This window comes from Pelophylax lessonae (genome assembly GCF_965119305.1).
Source record: "Pelophylax lessonae genome assembly, chromosome: 2".
NCBI lineage: Eukaryota > Metazoa > Chordata > Amphibia > Anura > Ranidae > Pelophylax > Pelophylax lessonae.
Window position 1 is genome coordinate 33,531,629 of NC_138769.1, and position 20,448 is coordinate 33,552,076.

The window sequence follows — 20,448 nt, forward strand, 5'->3', positions numbered from 1 at the left end:
AAACCCTCTTCATCAGAGCCTCAAGCCCCTTGAAATGCGTCGCCCTGCAAGTCTGGCGAGTGATGCCTGGGTTGAGGTGATACACATTTACAGTGCTGTGAAAAAGTATTTGCCCTATCCTGTTTTTTTTTTTTTTTTTTTTTTTCAGATCTGTCGCACTTAAATGATTCAGATCATCAAACAAATTTTATTACACAGATACCCAAGTAAATACAAAATGCAGCTTTTACACGATTCATTTATTAAGGGGAAAAAAGCTGTCCAAACCTGCATGGTCCTATGTGAAAAAAGTAATTGCCCCCTAAACCTAATAACTGGTTGTGCCAACCTTGAGGGCAACAACTACAATCAAGCGTTTGCGATAACTGTGAAGGTTCAAACCCCAAAGGGGTTAATATAGCGCTTGCTTCTATTTATCCATGGGCGGACAATTCCTTGTTCCCACACCTGAATAATAAAGGCAATTAAGTGGAAAATATAAGTTTGCACAATTTGATAGTGATAATCCAAAATTAACATAAAGTATACATAGATGCATCAAAATTAAAGTGCAAAGTGCTAGATAATAAACATAAGTGGATACATCAAATATATAAATACATCAAATATTGCTAAAATCCCAATAATCAGTTCATAAGTGCATATATAAGGTGCCACAAAAAAGTGCAAAGTGTGAATTCTTCCAGTAGTCCAACTGCTGGTATATTGGGCGTATCTTGAGATAATAGGGGTACACACTCACCGGACTTGGTGGGTCTTAGATACCATATGGTAGAAAGAACTTTCGAGCTTATGGCTTCCTGAGCCTAGAGGTAACTGCTGGGCTTTGTAGTTCCCTGTGGTCCGGGGTCCGGGGTCGCTCCTGAGTGTAAGAAAGGATCCTCCAGGTCCAATAATTGGGGAAAATAAAAAGTGCTCCAATAGTGCAGTACCGTTAAAAATAGTTTTTATTAATCTTGCTGATACAAAAATTGTACAGGAAAGTTTTAAAACGAAAACCGCTAGCTACGGGTATTGCCTCGGAATGGAGAGCGGTGACTGCCGGCTTGTGTTCCACCAGGCTACCCGGAAGCGTGCAGCGTGCGTTTCACCTGACGCGCGTTTCGTCAGAGCGTATGACGTCTTCAGAGTTTGCGATAACTGGCAATGAGTCCTTCACATCGCTGTGGAGGATTTTTGGTCCACTCTTCTTTGCACAACTGTTTTAATTCAGCCATATTGGAGGGTTTTCCAGCATGAATGGCCTGTTTAAGGTCATGCCACAGCATCTCAATCGAAATTAAGTCTATACTTTGACTAGGCCACTCCAAAACTTTAATTTTTATTTGTTTGAGCCATTCAGAGGTGGACTTGCTGGTGTGTTTAGGATCATTGTCCTTCTGCATAACCCAAGTGCACTTGAGCTTGAGGTCAGGAACTGATGGCCGGACATTTTCTTTCAGGATTTTCTGTTACAGTGCAGAATTAATGGTTCCATCAATTAAGGCAAGTTGTCCAGGTCCTGAAGCTGCAAAGCCACCCCAGACCATCACACTACCACCACCATGTGTGACTGTTGGTATGATGTTCTTTTTTGAAAAGCTGTGTTATTTTTCGCCAGATATAACGGGACGCACAACCTCAAAGCTCCACTTTTGTTTCATCATTTCATCAGTCTACAGAATATTTGCCCAAAAGTCGTGGGGATAATCAAGATTTTTTTTTTTTTTTTTTTGGCAAATGTGGGAAGAGCCTTTTGTGTTCTTTTTGGTCAGCAGTGTCTTTGGCCTTGGAACTCTCCCATGGACGCCATTTTTGCCCAGTATCTTTTTTTATTGTTGAATCATGAAAATTGACCTTACCTGAGGCAAGTGAGGCCTGCAGTTCTTAAGATGAGGATGATCTGGGTTCTTCTATGACCTCCTGGATGAGTCATCGTCGTGCTATTGGAGTAATTTTGGTGGGCTGGCCACTCCTGGAAAGGTTCACCACCATTCCAAGTTTTCTCCATATGCGGATAAGGGCTCTCGCCATCATTTACTGGAGTCACAAATCCTTAGAAATGGCTTTGTAACCCTTTCCAGACTGATAGATGTCAATTACTTTGTTTCTCATCTGTTCTTGAATTTCTTTAGATTGCGACATGATGTGTTGCTTTTTTAGATCTTTTAGCATGCTTTGCTTTGTCAGACACCTTTTATTTAAGGGTTTTCTTTATTCAACAGGTCTGACAATAATCAGGCCTGGGTGTGGCAAGTGAAGTTTAATGCCCCGTACACACGTTCCAATAATCGTACGACTAAAGTTTCGTAATTGTTGTATGTTACTAAAATCGAAAGCAACTCTGCGTACAAACCATCCGACTTTCTTCATACGATTCACTGACCAAGTGTATTTTTCATAGCTACGTAACGGAAGTGATGTATATACGTCTGACCCCTGCAGATTATTTTACTGTTTCCAATCATGCGTGGTATTTGTCGATCGACTTTTAGCGTACGAATACTGTACTGACCAAACGATTATCGTTCGAGAAGATGTCGTACCACAGAAGTTTTCCTGTTTGTCCCTTCGGATTTTGTTGGACCTATTGTCGTGATCGGCTGTCGAAAGCTGTGTACTAACGATCAGATTATCGTGAGATCAGGTCGAAAGCGGGGCATAACTCTAGCTTTCAAAAAAAATTTGGTTAATTGCAGTTCATTCATGATTTAGCAAGAAGGGGGACAATTACTTTTTTCACATAGGGCCAGGCAGGTTTGGACAGCTTTTTTCCCTTAATTAAATCGTCATTTAAAAACTGCATTCTGTATTTTCTCAAGGTTATCTTTGTGTAATATTAAAATTTTGTTTAATTATCTGAATCATTTAAGTGTGACAAAAATGCAAAAAAAAAAAAAAAATCAGTAACGGGGCAAATACTTTTTCACAGCACTGTATATCCTGACCTCTCCTTTACTTGGGATCAGTTTATATCACTTGTTTGTGTGAGTGTGCATTGGCACACCTTTTATTTAATAAAAATCTTATTTAGGGTAATGCACTAGGTCTTTGCGCCCTCATGGGTTTTTTACTCTAAATACAAACGTCCACTTTTTTTAAATGGCTAAGAGCCGGTTCACACTGAGGCGATCCGACTTCGGGGGGCGACCTGTGATGTCGCGTGCACCGCTGTGCTCCGCGACTTCAGCGCGACTTGCAGGGACTTCACATAATGGAAGTCTATGCAGGTCGCTCCCAGGTCGCCCCAAAGTAGTACAGGACCCTTTTTCTAAGTCGGAGCGACTTGTGTTGCTCCTATTAGAACGGGTCCTGTACTACTCAATGGACCGCGACCTACCGCGACTTGTCAGGCTGACAAGTCGCGCTGGTCTGAATGGGCTCTAATAGAGTACATCAGTCTGCTGTCATATCTGAAACATAAAATGTAAACTAAATAAAAGAATATCCAAATAGACAGACAGCCTCTTCTGGTGGAACTACGAGGCTACCAAGGCTACTACTACGTTATGTTGTTTCACAGAAGACACAAGGCTGTCCAGGCGTGTGTATTTTTATGGCTGTTGTATAACATAACTTTTTTTATTTTTTTCTAAGCCTGCCCTATTGGACATACTTTGGAGGAGTGTCTGCACTGACCCCAGATCAGTTTATGAAAATCAATGGTTTCCCCAACACGTATTGGGGCTGGGGAGGAGAAGATGATGACATTGCTGGGAGGTGAGATTGGAGAACAATATACTGCTAAATTGGCATGTTTGTCTATTTAACTAATTCTCATACTGTCTGCCCTTTTCTATGAACTTTATAGTGACTATTTGGTTAAAAAAATAATAATAAAAAGTACCATAGTGGCTGAAATGGTCTCGTCCAGTGATGGCAAACCTTGGCACCCCAGATGTTTTGGAACTATATTTTCCATGATGCTCATGCACTCTCCAGTGTTGTTGAGCATCATGGGAAATGTAGTTCCAAAACATCTGGGGTGCCAAGGTTCCCCATCACTGATCTAGTCCGACCTTTCTCACTCTTTTTACCCTAGAGCAGTGGTCTCCAAACTGCAGCCCATGAGTCAGATGAGGCCCTTTGTCTTCCTCTATCCGGCCCTTGGAGCACCCCTCCTCCTACTGACACCAATGATGTTGCACTATTATCCATCTTATACCAATCATGGGGTACTATTCCACCCACTCAAACTGACAACGGGGCACTATTCATTCCACTGACACCAACAATGAGGCACTATTCCTCCCACTGATACCAATGATCTCGTACAATTCCTCCCACTGACCTCAATGATGGGGCACTATTCCTCGCCCTGGCACCAATGATGAGGTACCATTTCTTCCACTTAATGATGGGGCACTATTCCTCCCACTGACACCAATGATAGGGCACCATTATTTCCACGAACACCAACAATAGGGCATAATTCCTCCCACTGATATAAATTATGAAAAAGTTTTCCACCAACTGACACCAAAGATGGGACACTAATCCACCCACTGGTACCACCAATGCGGCACTATTCCACCATCTGATACCAGTTATGGGGCACTATTCTTCCCACTCAAACCAACAATGGGACAATTTCATTCCGCTGACACCAACGATGAGGTACTATTTCTCCCACTGATACCAATGATGGGGCACTATTTCTCCCACTGATACCAATGATGGGGCACTATTTCTCCCACTGATACCAATGATGGGGCACTATTTCTCCCACTGATACCAATGATGGGGCACTATTTCTCCCACTGATACCAATGATGGGGCACTATTTCTCCCACTGATACAGATGATGGGGCACTATTTCTCCCACTGATACCAATGATGGGACACTATTCCTCCCACTGACCAATGATGGGACACTATTCCTCCCACTGACCAATGATGGGGCACTATTCCTCTCAATGAAACCAATGATGGGGTACTATTCCTCTCAATGAAACCAATGATGGGGTACTATTCTTTCCACTGACCCCAATGATGGGGGACTTTTCCTAACACTGATACCAATGATGGGGCACTATTCCTCCCACTGATACCAATGATGGGGCACTATTCCTCCCACTGATACCAATGATGGGACACTATAACCTCCTCCTATGAATCAGCGGTGCAATGCAATATTTTTTACTCCCATACTCCTACTGTTCTATGTTCACAGTCTGGCCCCCCTAAATTCTGAAGGACAGTAGACTGGCCCTTTATTTAGAAAGTTTGAGCCCTGTTCCAAAGGAATGCTTGACATTATTTTCAGGTCTCAACCTCTTCTATAAACCATAAAGGGTCAATGAGAAAAATACCCCTTACGTTGGTGGTCAGTGGGAAGAAAGACCCCCCCCCCTACAGTTATGGTCAAAATGCCACCCTTATAGCTAAAAAGATTGATGTCCTATCAGTGACTTGTCCAGTGGCATTGGCCCCGGAACTATGCAAAGTTTATTAAATAAGAAGTCAAACACCCACAGCTCAAGTTACTGGTTCCATGGAACCCTGATTGAGAATGGCTGGTCTAGTCTGTAGCCTGGAGTGAAGCTGACCATTTAACAATCTGACTACTATCTGCTAAACTTCAATTAGCTGCTGCTGTCTACTTGGGTCTTATAAAGCATTTTCCAACCTAAAGTTTATGCAAAGCCAAAACTTTGTTAGAACCCCTATTCGCTTATATTTTGCTATCTATTAGGTTGGTTAATTTTCCTATACTGGAGACATAAGAAGTGGGAGGAGAAAGTTCTTCCATTGGAAGAATTGCCTTTACCTCTTGTTCTAGTGTAAAAGAGTTACTCAAGTATGGGTGAGAATTTGAATTCCAATTTGGTATGACTCTCTAAATCCTGATGGGACCCAGATGTTGCTTTGAAGTAAAAAATTGCTAAAAGGGTTTGGAAGGAAGAGTTGACAGACCAGATAAAATCTTGTGTAACGGGGCCGTAGTTTAAAGATCCCTGATCTACAGGACAGGAAGTTAAGGTAAAACGAACCAGTAGGATACAGATGGAAAAAAAACTGACCAGGTTTAACTCTTCCTTATGCTATACAAAATTAAAAAAAAATACTTTTGAATTTAGATTGTATTTAACGTGAGATCACTATAGTGACATGTTCTTATCTGGCTACAAAATGTGTTTCTATTTGAGGATTCGTTTATCCGGACTGAGCATCACAAGGACGCCGCTAAGCCTTGGCCGCTATAAAATGATCCCACATGACCGGGATACTGGAAATGAAGAAAACACACATAGGTAAATGTCAAATTTTATTTTAGTTTATGACTAAGGCCTTAAAGGCTGAAACGCGTCAACTGATCTCATCTGCAGTTGTGTTCTGTGGTTCCTGAATAAAGATGAAGATTTTTTTAAGAGCAGCTACCGGTGTGCGGATCATCTTTCTACAAATGTCAAATTTACAGACCCCTATTCATAAACGACCAAGGTGGAGGTCATGGGGAGGTGGACCAAGAGGAACCATAATATTGTTGCATTCTATTTATTTCCCATCTAGTTATTTCTTATATCTTGTCTAAAGTACACCTGTCAGAAAAATAAGAGGGCTGCAGATGATGATATCCTTATGAAAATGCTATTTGCCTGGCTGTTATGCTTATCCATTGTTTCGGTGGCTTGAGTCCATGATATAGAGTTATAGTGCTGCGCTGCTAAATAACCACTTGTTGACCGCCTAACTGTGTGAATTCACGTCATTAATTTGAAAATAACCGGGATTATGGCTGCACCTAGATGCCATAACCCCGGTATATTTTTTTCCCTTTTGCGGCCGGCTTTCCGATAAGTGGCGGATTCGTTGCGGGATCACTTTTAGAAGCAGCGGGAGGGAGAGGTACCCCCCTCCTGTCGCTACCCAGTGGTTCCTGGGCTTACGTTAACAATCAGTGAGCCCAGGAATCATCCAGCAGTGGCAAAATGGCCACCATTCATCTCTATGCCCTTGGAGGACCGGAGCAACGCCATACGCCACGTCCGGTTCTCGGGCCATGTAAACATGGTTGTTTTTTTGTTTGTTTTTTCCTACAGCAAAAGATCTTTTTTTTTTTTTGACCTGGTCGCCTCACAGGTCGCTGTAGGTCGCCTCTCGTAGGGAAGCTGCGGACCCGTTCTAATAGGAGCGACACAAGTCGCTCCGAATTAGAAAAAGGGTCCAGAGCTTTTTTGGGGCGACCAGTAGGCGACCGCCATAGACTTCAATGTTATGAAGTCCGTGGCGGCCGCTCCGAGGTCGCGGCGCGCTGCTCGCACCGCGACCTCGGAGGTCGTGGTGCGAAGTAGCGTCGCTCGTATGTGAACGGGCACTAAGAGTAGAGGAGAGATTTGGGGTCTTTTAGACCCCAGATCTCTCCATAAAGAAGAAGACCTGTGATAGCAATAAAAAGTGAACATTTTTTTTTTTTATTTTTAAGGGACAGTGTAAAAAAACATTAATTAACATTAAAAAAAATGTAAGTGTCCCTGCGTGCTCTCACACAGTAGTGAGCGAATACGTAGGTCACGCCCATATCTGTATATGGTGTATCTGAGTGAGCGCAACCATTCTATCACTAGACCCGCCTCTAAAACTCTAAACTGGTAACCTTAAGAAATGTTTAAAGCGTCACCTGTGGAGATTTTAAAGTACCGTAGTTTGGCCCCATTCCACGAGATGCGCGCAATTTTAAACATGACATGTTAGGCATCTATTTACTCTACATAACATCATCTTTCACATTCTACAAAAAATTGAGGAATATATTATGATTTAATTTTTTTGTTTAATTCATTAAAGTGTATTTTTTTTTCCAAAGAATTGCTTTGAAAAAACGCTACGTAAGAACTGTGTGACCTAAAATTTTGCAATGACCGACATTTTATTCTCTGGGGTCTCTGCTTTAAAATTAATATATATATATATATATATATATATATATATATATATATATATATATATATATATATATATATATATATATATATATATATATATATATATATATATATATATATATATATATATATATATATGTGTGTATGTATGTATGTATGTATGTATATATATATATGTGTGTGTTTTAGGGTTCTTCTATCAAAAAAAAAAAGAATACTTTACAAATGTCAGAAAAAGGTCCTTAAGTCGATAAACTACAAGTGATCTCAAAAATTATTACCAATAAACAAAATCTAAAATCCCCTGGTTAAGTCATGTGATGTGCAGCGCAACGCATTGGGTGGAGCTGTGTGACGTCATTGCATAATAAAACTGGAAGTAGAGCGCTGATAGTGACTTTCAGTATCCCAATGCTTTTATGTGAACATGTTGCTTTTGATTACATATGAATGCTTTAACGTCAAGAAATGTTTTTTCTATGTGAATACTACACTATGGTGGTTCCCTTTTTGTGTTTTTTGAGCCAACTTTGTGGGCTAGAGGTATCCCAACACCTTAAAGGGGAATACAAATTAGTGGCTGACAGTGTCCGAACTTGGGAGAGTGATCTTTTACCTATTGGGTACCCCTGAAGAGGAGGTTCTTATGCACATTATGATCTATGTTTTTTGGGCCATAAGCTGAAGGTGAGGGTGTTTCCGACAAAATGTTGAACCCAGCAGAATAAGCAACCCACGTCACTAACTGTAAAACTGCGCATGCGCAGCGCGTCATACATTCATACATGACGTCGGTGCACTGAGGAATTTCCTTGTCAAATTCCTTGACCGATGGTACATCTCACGCGCAATGCAAAAATACTTAAACACTTATGAAATTTACATTGTTTAATGGCTACTCTGCCAACCACAATAACTGCATGCGTGCAGTCAGCCTAAATACTTGTCTGAGCCTCGGATGTTTTCATTGTTACAGCACTGGAGTTGTGGTATCACAGTTCAATTGCAAGAGGATAATAATGATTCCTCTGTCACATTTGAACTTTACTGTATCACTCACAGTATATTTTATGTCTCATCTATTGGTAATATTTTTGGAGTTTACTTGAGTTTCAGTACTTGATGTCACCCAGCTCCGCCCAATGCGTTGCATCTCGCATCACGTGACTTCATCCAGGGATTTTACGTTATATCTATTGGTAATCTATATTTATTTATTTTTTTTTTTTTTTTAGATCACTTTGAACAAAAAGTGATAAAGACTGTGTGCTTCCAGTGAACAAAATAATAATAAGTGTATTAAAATTCAAAATTGTAAAGAGTGAACCAAAGTGCACAAAAGTCCCATTTATTGCAGACAACACAATCCAAATGTGTTCGATCTCCTCCAAAACAATCCAAACCAAAGAGTCACCCATGAGCTGGTGTGTCCCTTCTCCACCGACATTCACATATGCAAAACACTCACCAGATGGTTTTGACCCTCCCCCCCCCCCCCCCCATTACAGGTAGTCAAATTCAGCATGAATAATGTTCCCCATTCCGTAAACATCCGGAAGAGCTTGTCAGTATAGATATAGATGCTTGGAGTACGATATATAAGTGAAAAACAGATAGGCCTCTCATAGCGGATAACGTCCAAACATTTTATTAAATCAATTAAAATTGCACTTACAACAGATGAACGTCTTCAGGCAGGGGATGCCGCAATGAATTCCACCTCAGTTCCAAAAGGCGGAAGTGGCGCGTCACCTCTTAGTCCCACCCTACGCGTTTCGTCAGCATGCATCTGACGTCATCAGGAGTCACAAGTTTAATTAATAGTAATTTAATTAAAAACAATAGCTTGGGTAATTTTTTGCGCAAGTGTGGGAGTATCTAGTTACTTCATCACTTTATTCATTTTTAGATCACTTTGTAGTTTATTTAGTAGCATGGCACTATAACTCGATTATTTCTGTGGGGGGGGGGGGGGTGGTAGGACGTTTGGTGTATATTGCAGACACAATTTAAATATAGGGCCATTTATCCAGAGCTGTTTCAGACTTCTTAGCCCTCTGTGATGGACCCAACTGAGACGGCCGCTTTTGGAGGGGACTATGGGCTAGCCTTCTAGCCAGTGATTATGGCCCATGGAGGAGACCGGGGCTGTGGAATGGTTTCTGGGCATCCTGGTGGGCACGCCCTGGCTAGTCGAGACTTATTGTGGACATGTTTTCCAGCACACAGAGAGGAAGGGTGGGGAATTCCTGTGACAATTAGCCAGACTGATAAGACTTTTTTCTAGGTGCCTAACTTGTTAGATTATTGTTTAAAGGTTGCATTGTCATGTTTTCACTGGTTGTAGCCTTAATCTTATCTATTCTGATATCCCCAAGAGGGCAATGTCTTCCTGGGGTTATAAAGTATGTGTCTACATTTTAACCACTTAAAGACTGCCCCATACCAGTTTTACTGCTACAGGGCGGCCCTCCTGTGCAGAATCAATAATATATATTTCTCTAGCGCTCATCGACAGACGTAGTCCTCGGTGATACACCACCTTCGGGTTATGTTACCTCCGCAGGAGCAGGACTAGACAGGAAATTAAAAAGCTCTGGCCACACCCTAGGGGCAGTCCCAGAGGGTATATCCTCTCTCTCTCTGCCTCAGCAAATCAGTTATTTTCTGTCTAGTTAGGAGTAAGGACCTAGATACCTTGCTGGGATCTTAGGTCCTGGCAAGAATTTTTTTCTAAAAGGATTTTTAGACAGCTTTTTTTCTCCAGTGTTCCTGTGAGATCTTCAAGCAAGAAAGCTGAACTGGGCGACGGGCTGGATGTTGAGATCCGGTGGTCACCCCAGTTCAGCCTACGAGCGCGTGCAGGCCATAGCTCCGCGCTGGGTCGGCCGCGACAAAGTCCCATTAAAAGGACTGAACCCGCGAGTTAAACGTCTCGCTGAAACGCCAAAGACCATGAGTCACGGCGTCCGTATCGGTCGACAGCCCTCCCGCCCCGGTGGAGAGGGGTACTGTCAGGAGTTGGTGCCCGCCTGGTTCCGGTATGGTGAGTAGTATGTTCCCCCTTTTTCCCTGACGGGTTTTGTGGTGAACGCGGGCCCCTCTCTGTATGGTAAGAAAGAGTTCTTTCTATCCTATAACATGTCACAAATCCTCCTACTTTGAGTGTGATTTTATGTGTGCAAAAAGCCAGGAGGCTTGGTTTGGGAGCTAACAATCTATTGTATACATGTTTTAAAGATGTAATCTGTGGCATTCTGGGAATCTTATGGGTTAAGTATAAGCTACCTACCAGTCAGAAGCCACGGACATGTAGACTGCCTTCCAAATCAGATCTCCAGATATTAGCAGGCCTCCCGAACGGCCATGCGGTCCGCCAAGGCCGGTACCGCCAACCACGCCATATCCCCATGCAGAGAGAGTGTTGTGTGCCCTGCAGCACACCGCTAGTCAGCACAGGCCGCCGCCATTTTTTTTGCTGGATCGCACGAGCCGCCATTTTGGCGTAGCCTCGTGTCTCCAGCATGGGGGCGGCCATGTTTGAGGTGATCCTACACCTCGTGGAGCTTGGGGGAGGCGCCGGAAGGCGTGCAGAGGGGCGGAGCCGCCTCCCTTCTTCCTGGGCAGCCAGCCAAAAGACTTCCTGTTTGTCAAGACAGCGCTGTAAGCTGTTGCAGTTTAACTCTGAGCATCAAGTGGTGAGCCTGGGGGTCTATCTCTCTCGCTCTCGATCGATAGGGATCCCTAGCAGGTAACACTAAGGGGCTTTTTGTGGCGCTGGGGGTCAGAAAAAAAAAAAAAAAAAAAAAGTTTTTTTCTTTTGAATTATATTATCCAGGAAGTAACTGGAGTTATCATGGACCCTGCCACACATATTCCCCCACCTGTTTCCCTCGAGGGGGCCTCGGGACCCGCCGGTGCACAGAGTATAGAATCATTTACAGCAATTTTGGAGTCTATGGTGGCTCGGGTGGAGGCGGCCTGTCAGGGACGGGGGTCAAGGAAGCGACCCCCGCCTACCCCTATACCATCTGACACCTCTGACTCAGATTCAGAGATGGTCACGGCAGTTGCAGGTTCCTCTGCAAGGGCTGTTATCCCAGGTAAAGCCCCCTCAGACAGTGAGGAGGACGCTTCTTCTCCTGCTATAATTCAGGAAGAAGCATTGGTTGACGCACTAGTTGTGGCAGTGCAGGAAACCTTAAAACTTGAGGCTTTACCGGCAGAGGCAACTGAAACAGAGAGGCCTTTCGGTACTAATAAGCCCATCAAGATGGCGAAGGCTTTTCCGGTACCTAAATGTTTTGGTAATCAGATTAAAGGAGAATGGGAGCATTCTAAACGTACCTTTACTATTTCCAAGCGTATTGCTAGACGCTATCCGTTTGAGGAATCCATCATTAAGAAATGGACGGTACCACCAGTCGTGGATCCGCCTATTTCCAGGCTGAATAAAGCCACGGTTATTCCAGTGGAGGACACTTCGTCCTTTAAGGATCCGGTGGATCGAAAGATAGAAGCAGAGTCCCGCACTATCTTTTCTCTGATAGGGTCAGCATTTAGACCAGTAATTGTTATTGGTCTAGTTTCCCAGACACTTACGGAATGGGCGAAAATGGTACGCCAAGATCTTAGGGGAAAAGATATTCCCCAGGAGACATCTGATTTGATGGAACAGATCATACAAGGGCTACAGTTTATCTGTGACGCAGCCTTGGACACAACTCCCTTATTAGGGCATGCATCTAAGTTAGCAGTGATCCTCAGACGTGTGCTGTGGTTAAAATGCTGGTCAGCTGACCTAGGTTCCAAAAAGACCTTGACCAATCTCCCCTTTCAGGGGAATCGTCTATTTGGGGCCAACCTAGATGAAATCATTAAGGATGCCACTGGGGGCAAGAGCACTTTCTTGCCACAGGCTGCAAAAGCTAAGGGACCTCGCAACAAGCGAGGACCTTTCTTTACCGCCCATAAAGGGCGCCCGGCTGGTACTAGCGGGAAAGGCAAGACTCCTCCAGGAGGATTCAAGAAGGGCTGGTCGGACAAGCAGAGGACCAACCCAGCCAGACCCGAAGCAAAGGAGTACACAGCCTGAAGGTGCGCCCCCACCCGGTTTCAGGGTGGGGGGACGTTTTCACCGGTATTCAGGACATTAGATCGAGCATCAACCACTACTACCGGTGCGATTCTTCCCTTCCAACATTTAAGTACCACAGGAAGCGGTAGTTACCGTTCCCTGAATAGATCTTTTCCTTTACCCTTTCCTAAGATTAGTCCCGATACCTCACAGGAATCGGATCTGGTTGACCAGATAGGCCAAGCAGCCTCTAGTCGGGTGACTTCGGTCCCTGAGGTTCAACCAGAAAAGATCACCCTTCCTGATAACTATCAGGTATCTGATAAATGTGTGGAAACAGAAAACGACCAGACTTTCTCGGATGGTCGGGGCCAGATAGCTCTAGGGACGCCTGGTTCAGATCCAATCAGCGCCAGTGGTCCTAGAAATTCTAGGCTGGCCTCCTCAAGCCGGCCTGGCCGACTTGGACATGCTAGTCGCAGACGTTCCGTGGGAACTTCGTCTCAGGGAGTGTCTGTGGTCTCTAGGACCAAGTTACCTTCGTGCTTTACAGTCGCTGGTTTTAATGGCCTGGCCATTGAGACCCAAGTACTGAAGGACAGAGGTTTGTCTACTTCTGTCATTCCTACCCTTATTAAAGCAAGGAAAGCGACTTCCAGCAAAGTCTATTATCACACATGGAAGACTTATATTGCGTGGTGCGAATCTTTAGGATTTCCTCCACGTACCTATTCGGTGTCTCGAATATTGGCCTTTTTGCAACAAGGGGTTGAGCAGAAGCTAGCCTTGAGCACCATCAAGGGTCAAGTTTCAGCATTAGCAATCTTCTTTCAGAAGCCGTTAGCTACCAAATCCTTGGTGCGGAATTTCATCCAGGGGGTGCGGCACCTGGCTCCTCCAGTCCGCGCGCCCTTACCGCCCTGGGATCTTAATTTGGTTTTGTCGGTTCTACAGAAACCTCCTTTTGAAAACATCAGGGAGATTCCCTTGCTTACTTTATCCCAGAAGGTGGCCTTCTTGGTGGCTATTACTTCTGCTCGCAGGGTGTCAGAACTGGCTGCATTATCATGCCAAGTCCCCATACCTAGTGATTCATAGGGATAAGGTAGTACTTCATCCTAAGCCATCTTTTCTTCCTAAGGTGGTTTCAGATTTTCATCTGAATGAAGATATTGTACTACCTTCCTTGTGTCCTCAGCCCAAGCATCATCGGGAACATGCGTTGCATTCCTTAGATGTGGTTCGGGCAATCAGGGTATACCTGAAAGCTACGGAATCATTCCGTAAGACGGATTCACTTTTTGTGATCACGGATGGCCCCAGAAAGGGTTTGCCTGCATCTGCCGCAACCATTGCCAAATGGATTAGACAGACGGTGGTACAGGCTTATTCTATTAAGGGTCAGAGTCCTCCGTTCCCTGTTAGGGCGCACTCCACTCGAGCGCTCAGTACTTCCTGGGCCTTTCGCCGTCAGGCGTCAGTAGTCCAGGTATGTAAGGCGGCCACCTGGTCGTCGGTACATACCTTTACAAAATTCTATAAAATTGATGTGACGGCATCGGCGGATGCCTCATTTGGCCGCAAGGTTTTGCAGGCCGCAATTTGAGGAGACCGGTGGTCTACCTCGAGGGTTTTTTTTCTGTTTGAAAATTTTTTTGTTGAGTCTCATCATTAAGGATGAGCATTGTAAACTTCTAGTTGGCACCGGTTGGGCCTTCTAGATTGGGATTTGATTTCCATTTTCCCACCCCTCAGTTGTGATACTGCTCTGGGACGTCCCGAAGGTGGTGTATCACCGAGGACTACGTCTGTCGATGAGCGCTAGAGAAAAATGGATTTTTGTAAAATCTTACCGTAAAATCCTTTTCTCTTCGCTCATCGACAGACGTAGTCCCCGCCCCTCTGTTTTGGAGTTGGGTTGGGTTAAATTCTCTAAGCACTGCTTTTTCACTTAACTGATTTGCTGAGGCAGAGAGAGAGAGGATATACCCTCTGGGACTGCCCCTAGGGTGTGGCCAGAGCTTTTTAATTTCCTGTCTAGTCCTGCTCCTGCGGAGGTAACATAACCCGAAGGTGGTGTATCACCGAGGACTACGTCTGTCGATGAGCTAAGAGAAAAGGATTTTACGGTAAGATTTTACAAAAATCCATTTTTACCCTTTTTCCCTGAAAATAAGACCTAGCATGATTTTCAGGGATGGCTGCAAAATAAGCCCTACCCCGAAAATAAGCCCTAGTAAAATCCTTGATGTCAGCCCCTACCTCTGCAGTATTCAGAGAGGGAAAGTAGAGCTCCAGAGGGTCACGTGAGCGCCCAGCGGCTCTGTAAATAAGGTATTTTCCACAATAAAGTTACAAAAGGAGATACACTGCACATTATATAATCTTTTTACAAAATCTATTACATAATTTTACAATGACTTTATCCAAGGTTTATTTTTGGGATTACAGAATGTCATAATGCTGATTTCTGAGCTGACGGGGGGGGGAGAGAACTTTTTTTTTTTTAACATTTTATTGTTTTATTCTAGGCTTTTTAGAACATAGAGAGGGCAAAATGACACAGCACAAGCATTGTGCTGTCTATCATGCTTTAAAGGATCAGGATATTTATTTTCGGGTTACAATCATTTGAAGATACTCATTGTACAAACCGTAAATAAGACATCCCCTGAAAATAAGCCCTAGTGTGGTTTTTGAAGCCAAAATTAATATAAGACCCGGTCTTATTTTCGGGGAAACACGGTATATATATATATATATATATATATATATGTATGTATGTATGTATGTATGTATGTGTGTGTGTGTGTGTGTGTGTGTGTATATATATATATATATATATATATATATATATATATATATATATATATATATATATATATATATATATATATATATATATATATATATATATATATATATATATATATGTATATATACACACACACACACACAATTCTGCACTTATGCACTTCGCCTGCAGGGGGCACACGCACTGCACTGGCGGGCCACCTCTGCTGTGATCATTCTGCTGGTGCCGGGCACTGGATGTCCATCAGCACTCACCGATCATCAGTAAAACACACAGAACAGGGAATGTCCTCCTGATAGTATAAAGTATGTGTCTGGGTTTTAATAAGCAGTCATTTGGTTTTTACTGCAACATGTTACCCACGTACAATGATTGGGGGTAAGGGGCTGGTATTAACAATCGGTCTGCTGGAAGGGTTTGGAGGGCACTGTTTGGCGGAGGCACCCGAGGCGGTCTGTCACCGCAAGATGAGGGTGTGCAGCATGGATTTTTATGAGGGGCTTGGGAATAAATGGGTCAAATCAATCACATAAGTAAAATGGTGGTCCAACCTAAAAGTCCACCACTGCGGCTAAATGCAAAACTGAAATATATTAGCTGTTTCACCTGGAAAAAATCATTCTGTTCAGCCAGTCTTGTGATCCCCCACATTGCAGCCGCACTTCACTGCCCGCAAGCTGACGCTACTCGTTCCTTATGTAGCTTTGATTCTAATAGACCCCAGATCTCTCCATAAAGAAGACCTGTCATTGCCCATGCTGTCACAAGGGATGTTGTTCATCCCTTGTGAAAGAAATTGTTATTTTAGATGTAGCACCCTGCAAAGTAGGTGCTAGGTAAAGTGTAGTAGGCCTTGTCTGCTTATCAGCAGGGCCATGATTTTCAGCTAGGTTGTCATAATTCCCAGGTGTGGCTGTTGAGACTTGGGAGTCTCCCCACTGTGCTCAATGAGGGCTCTCATTGGGCAGTGGAGGAAACCCGGCCAATGGCACACCCAGGCTTGTATCTACCCCAGAAAGGCAGATTCTGCCGCACAGGATTCTGGTAGTGGGTATAAGTTTGAGGGGAGCACATGACGCAGCGTCTTTGGCAGGAAGCAGAGTCCCAGGAGGGAGGGTACGGCTGTCTCTCCTCCTGTCAGAGGAATCGGGTGTCCCAGGCGGCTTGCCTTAGGGGAGAGAGGGCTGAGCTGAGCTGCAGAGAGGATCCGATGTGCTGAGGACCAGTGGAGCTGAGAGGGGTCCAGATTCAGGAAAGCATTCCCAGTCGTGAGTACTGCAAACTGCCCCTGGGGGTCTGCCTAGTGAGAGGGGACCACTCCGGAGAAGGTCAGAGGGATCCGGGAGCTAGCTAGCCAGTGCAGTAGCAAAGGAAAGGTGGTGCCAGTGTTGACCCTGAAGAGTAAAGGGGGGGTGCCAGTGGTTGGGCCCTGAAGTATTCAGTGTGCAGTGTACAGTGTTGAGAGTTGCAGCAGTGTTACTAAAGGCTACCTCAGTCAGGAAGGACTGGAGGGAGCAGTGTCAAGGACTTTTGAGTTAACCAGAGCTGGCGTCAAGTCAGCGCTGAAAGGCATTTTCTCAATTTGTACCTAGTTGAACCAGAGGAGTATCCAGCGGCGGCTGGTGCTCAAAATTTTTTTTTGGGGGGGGGGGGCGCAAACAGAAAAATGTAATAGGCATTGCTTTGTGGCAAAAAACGCTGTAAAAAATTGCGTGACTTTGAGGTCACAAAAGTGTGAAAGGGGCCTTTAGTAATCAAGGTATAGTGTGCCCCCTTTCAATGCAGAGTGACCAGCGTGCCTCCTTTCAATGCAGAGTGACCAGCGTGCCCCCTTTCAATGCAGAGTGACCAGCGTGCCCCCTTTCAATGCAGAGTGACCAGCGTGCCCCCTTTCAATGCAGAGTGACCAGCGTGCCCCCTTTCAATGCAGAGTGACCAGCGTGCCCCCTTTCAATGCAGAGTGAACAGCATTGACCCGCTTCCTAATTGGCCAGGAGGAGGATCCGTGTGACAATAGCAAATTTTCATTCGCTATCGTCACACAATGGGTGGGCTCAGGGCGCGCTGCTCTGCGCCCCGGGTCCACCCTTTGCTGAAGCCTATTAGAGCCTCTGGCTCTAATCAGGTGATTAAAAAATACATTTAGGGCCAATTTACACTATTGCGCTGCGGTAATGCACGGCAGTGCACATTACATGTAAGTTGCCATTCATTTTGAATGGCATCCCAGTTCACTAAGGTTACGCACCTGTGTTGAAGTGCCACAGCCAAGACTAGGACAAGGGGTGGGCAGGAGGGATGGCTGCCCAGGGCACAGCGATGGATGGGAGCACCCCCTCACTGTACACAAGCAACAAAGTTCATTCTGTACAGAATTTATTATAAGTCTGCTCATTAATTAAGGGTAAGGAGCAGTTAAGCTTTACCCCACTGCACCCCCACCCTACATAATGGACCTAAAAGACAGGTGACCCCTCTGCATCTGCTGTACTTAATCTTGTGTCTTCTGTTTTCTCTCAGGTACAGTCTCCTTCAAAACACCAGGAAAACCTGGAGAGATGATGGAATGAACTCCTTGGTTTTTACTCTACTTTCCAGGGAACAAACCGCACTTTATACCAACATTACAGTGGACATCGGTGAAGCTCCGCCCACCCCGACTGCAGCCAGCAAGTGGAGGTTCTTTTGATGGTTACAGTAAACCTTACTGGCAATTTCCATGACTTACTGTTGGGAAGTCCACAGTGGAAAACTGGACTGATATATAAAGAGGAACCTGTAGAGGTTTGCAATGTTCTTTTCAGCTACCAGTACTGTCACATGGCAGGCTCCTCAGGGTGTCCGAAAGGTACTTTTATGAACTTATTGTGAGCACTTTTGGAACTTGAATGCAGAGCTGGCAGAGCATGCTGTGGTCACCTATCATGGGGGGAAGATTTCCAGATGACTGCTTCTCCCAAGAGTGGTCTACCACAGTCGTCGTGTTTGGGAGCCCACGAACTTGACATTGTCCTTTTAACTTTTGTGAGTAGGTTTGGTTTAAAAAAATGATCTTGCAAACAGCAACAGGCTTGCTTAAAGGGCATCTTTTCTTGACAAATGTGACCATAGCGGTTAAAGTGAACCTGACCTGACTTCTAAGGGAACATCAGTGCTGAAGAGGTGTCCAAGTGTCCCTGTGCTGGTCTTTAAATAGAACTCTTTGGAGCCTCTTGGATTTAAGGCCAGGGCTGTACGTGGGGCCTCTTCTTCTTCCCAAGTACAATTCTTCATGGTTGTAAGCCCTACCCATTATCCAACTGTCAAATGCCAGAACAGCAGTTAGCAGTAGAGGTTTTGTCATTTGATTGATGAGGGACTGAGCTTAGCGTCAGGAAGGGATGTGCCTTAATCTCAATTTGGGAATAAGTCAAGACCCCACATACAGCCAAGGCTTAGAATCCACGTGGTTTTAGAAGTATTGATGTAAAGCGGGGGTACAGGCAGTCGTCCTGTACCAGGCCCAAGCCCTAGCAGTCGTCCTGTACCAGGCCCGAGCCCCAGCAGTGGTCCTGTACCAAACCCGAGCCCTAGCAGTCGTCCTGTACCAGACCCGAGCCCTAGCAGTCGTCCTGTACCAGGCCCGAGCGCTAGCAGTCGTCCTGTACCAGGCCCGAGCGCTAGCAGTCGTCCTGTACCAGGCCCGAGCGCTAGCAGTCGTCCTGTACCAGGCCCGAGCGCTAGCAGTCGTCCTGTACCAGGCCCGAGCGCTAGCAGTCGTCCTGTACCAGGCCCGAGCCCTAGCAGTCGTCCTGTACCAGGCCCGAGCCCTAGCAGTCGTCCTGTACCAGGCCCGAGCCCTAGCAGTCGTCCTGTACCAGACCCGAGCCCTAGCAGTCGTCCTGTACCAGACCCGAGCCCTAGCAGTCGTCCTGTACCAGACCCGAGCCCTAGCAGTCGTCCTGTACCAGACCCGAGCCCTAGCAGTCGTCCTGTACCAGACCCGAGCCCTAGCAGTCGTCCTGTACCAGACCCGAGCCCTAGCAGTCGTCCTGTACCAGACCCGAGCCCTAGCAGTCGTCCTGTACCAGACCCGAGCCCTAGCAGTCGTCCTGTACCAGACCCGAGCCCTAGCAGTCGTCCTGTACCAGACCCGAGCCCTAGCAGTCGTCCTGTACCAGACCCGAGCCCTAGCAGTCGTCCTGTACCAGACCCGAGCCCTAGCAGTCGTCCTGTACCAGACCCGAGCCCTAGCAGTCGTCCTGTACCAGACCCGAGCCCTAGCAGTCGTCCTGTACCAGACCCGAGCCCTAGCAGTCGTCCTGTACCAGACCCGAGCCCTAGCAGTCGTCCTGTACCAGACCCGAGCCCTAGCAGTCGTCCTGTACCAGACCCGAGCCCTAGCAGTCGTCCTGTACCAGACCCGAGCCCTAGCAGTCGTCCTGTACCAGACCCGAGCCCTAGCAGTCGTCCTGTACCAGACCCGAGCCCTAGCAGTCGTCCTGTACCAGACCCGAGCCCTAGCAGTCGTCCTGTACCAGACCCGAGCCCTAGCAGTCGTCCTGTACCAGACCCGAGCCCTAGCAGTCGTCCTGTACCAGACCCGAGCCCTAGCAGTCGTCCCGTACCAGACCCGAGCCCCAGCATTGGTTCCCGTACCAGGCCCCGAGCCCCAGCATTGGTTCCCGTACCAGGCCCCGAGCCCCAGCAGT

The 20,448-nt window shown here is 45.5% G+C and overlaps 1 protein-coding gene across 1 annotated transcript in view; it reads left to right on the plus strand.

Annotated features, from left to right (window-relative positions):
• The window catches only part of LOC309545414 (beta-1,4-galactosyltransferase 3-like), a 169,839-nt gene extending 151,216 nt beyond the window's left edge, over positions 1-18,623 (plus strand). The window contains exons 5-7 of the mRNA XM_082244600.1: positions 3,577-3,699; positions 6,129-6,233; positions 18,278-18,623. Coding sequence (XP_082100726.1) covers positions 3,577-3,699; positions 6,129-6,233; positions 18,278-18,446 — 397 coding nt within the window. The 3' untranslated portion in view covers positions 18,447-18,623. The remainder of the gene's footprint in view (positions 1-3,576; positions 3,700-6,128; positions 6,234-18,277) is intronic.
• The last annotated feature ends 1,825 nt before the right edge of the window (positions 18,624-20,448 follow it).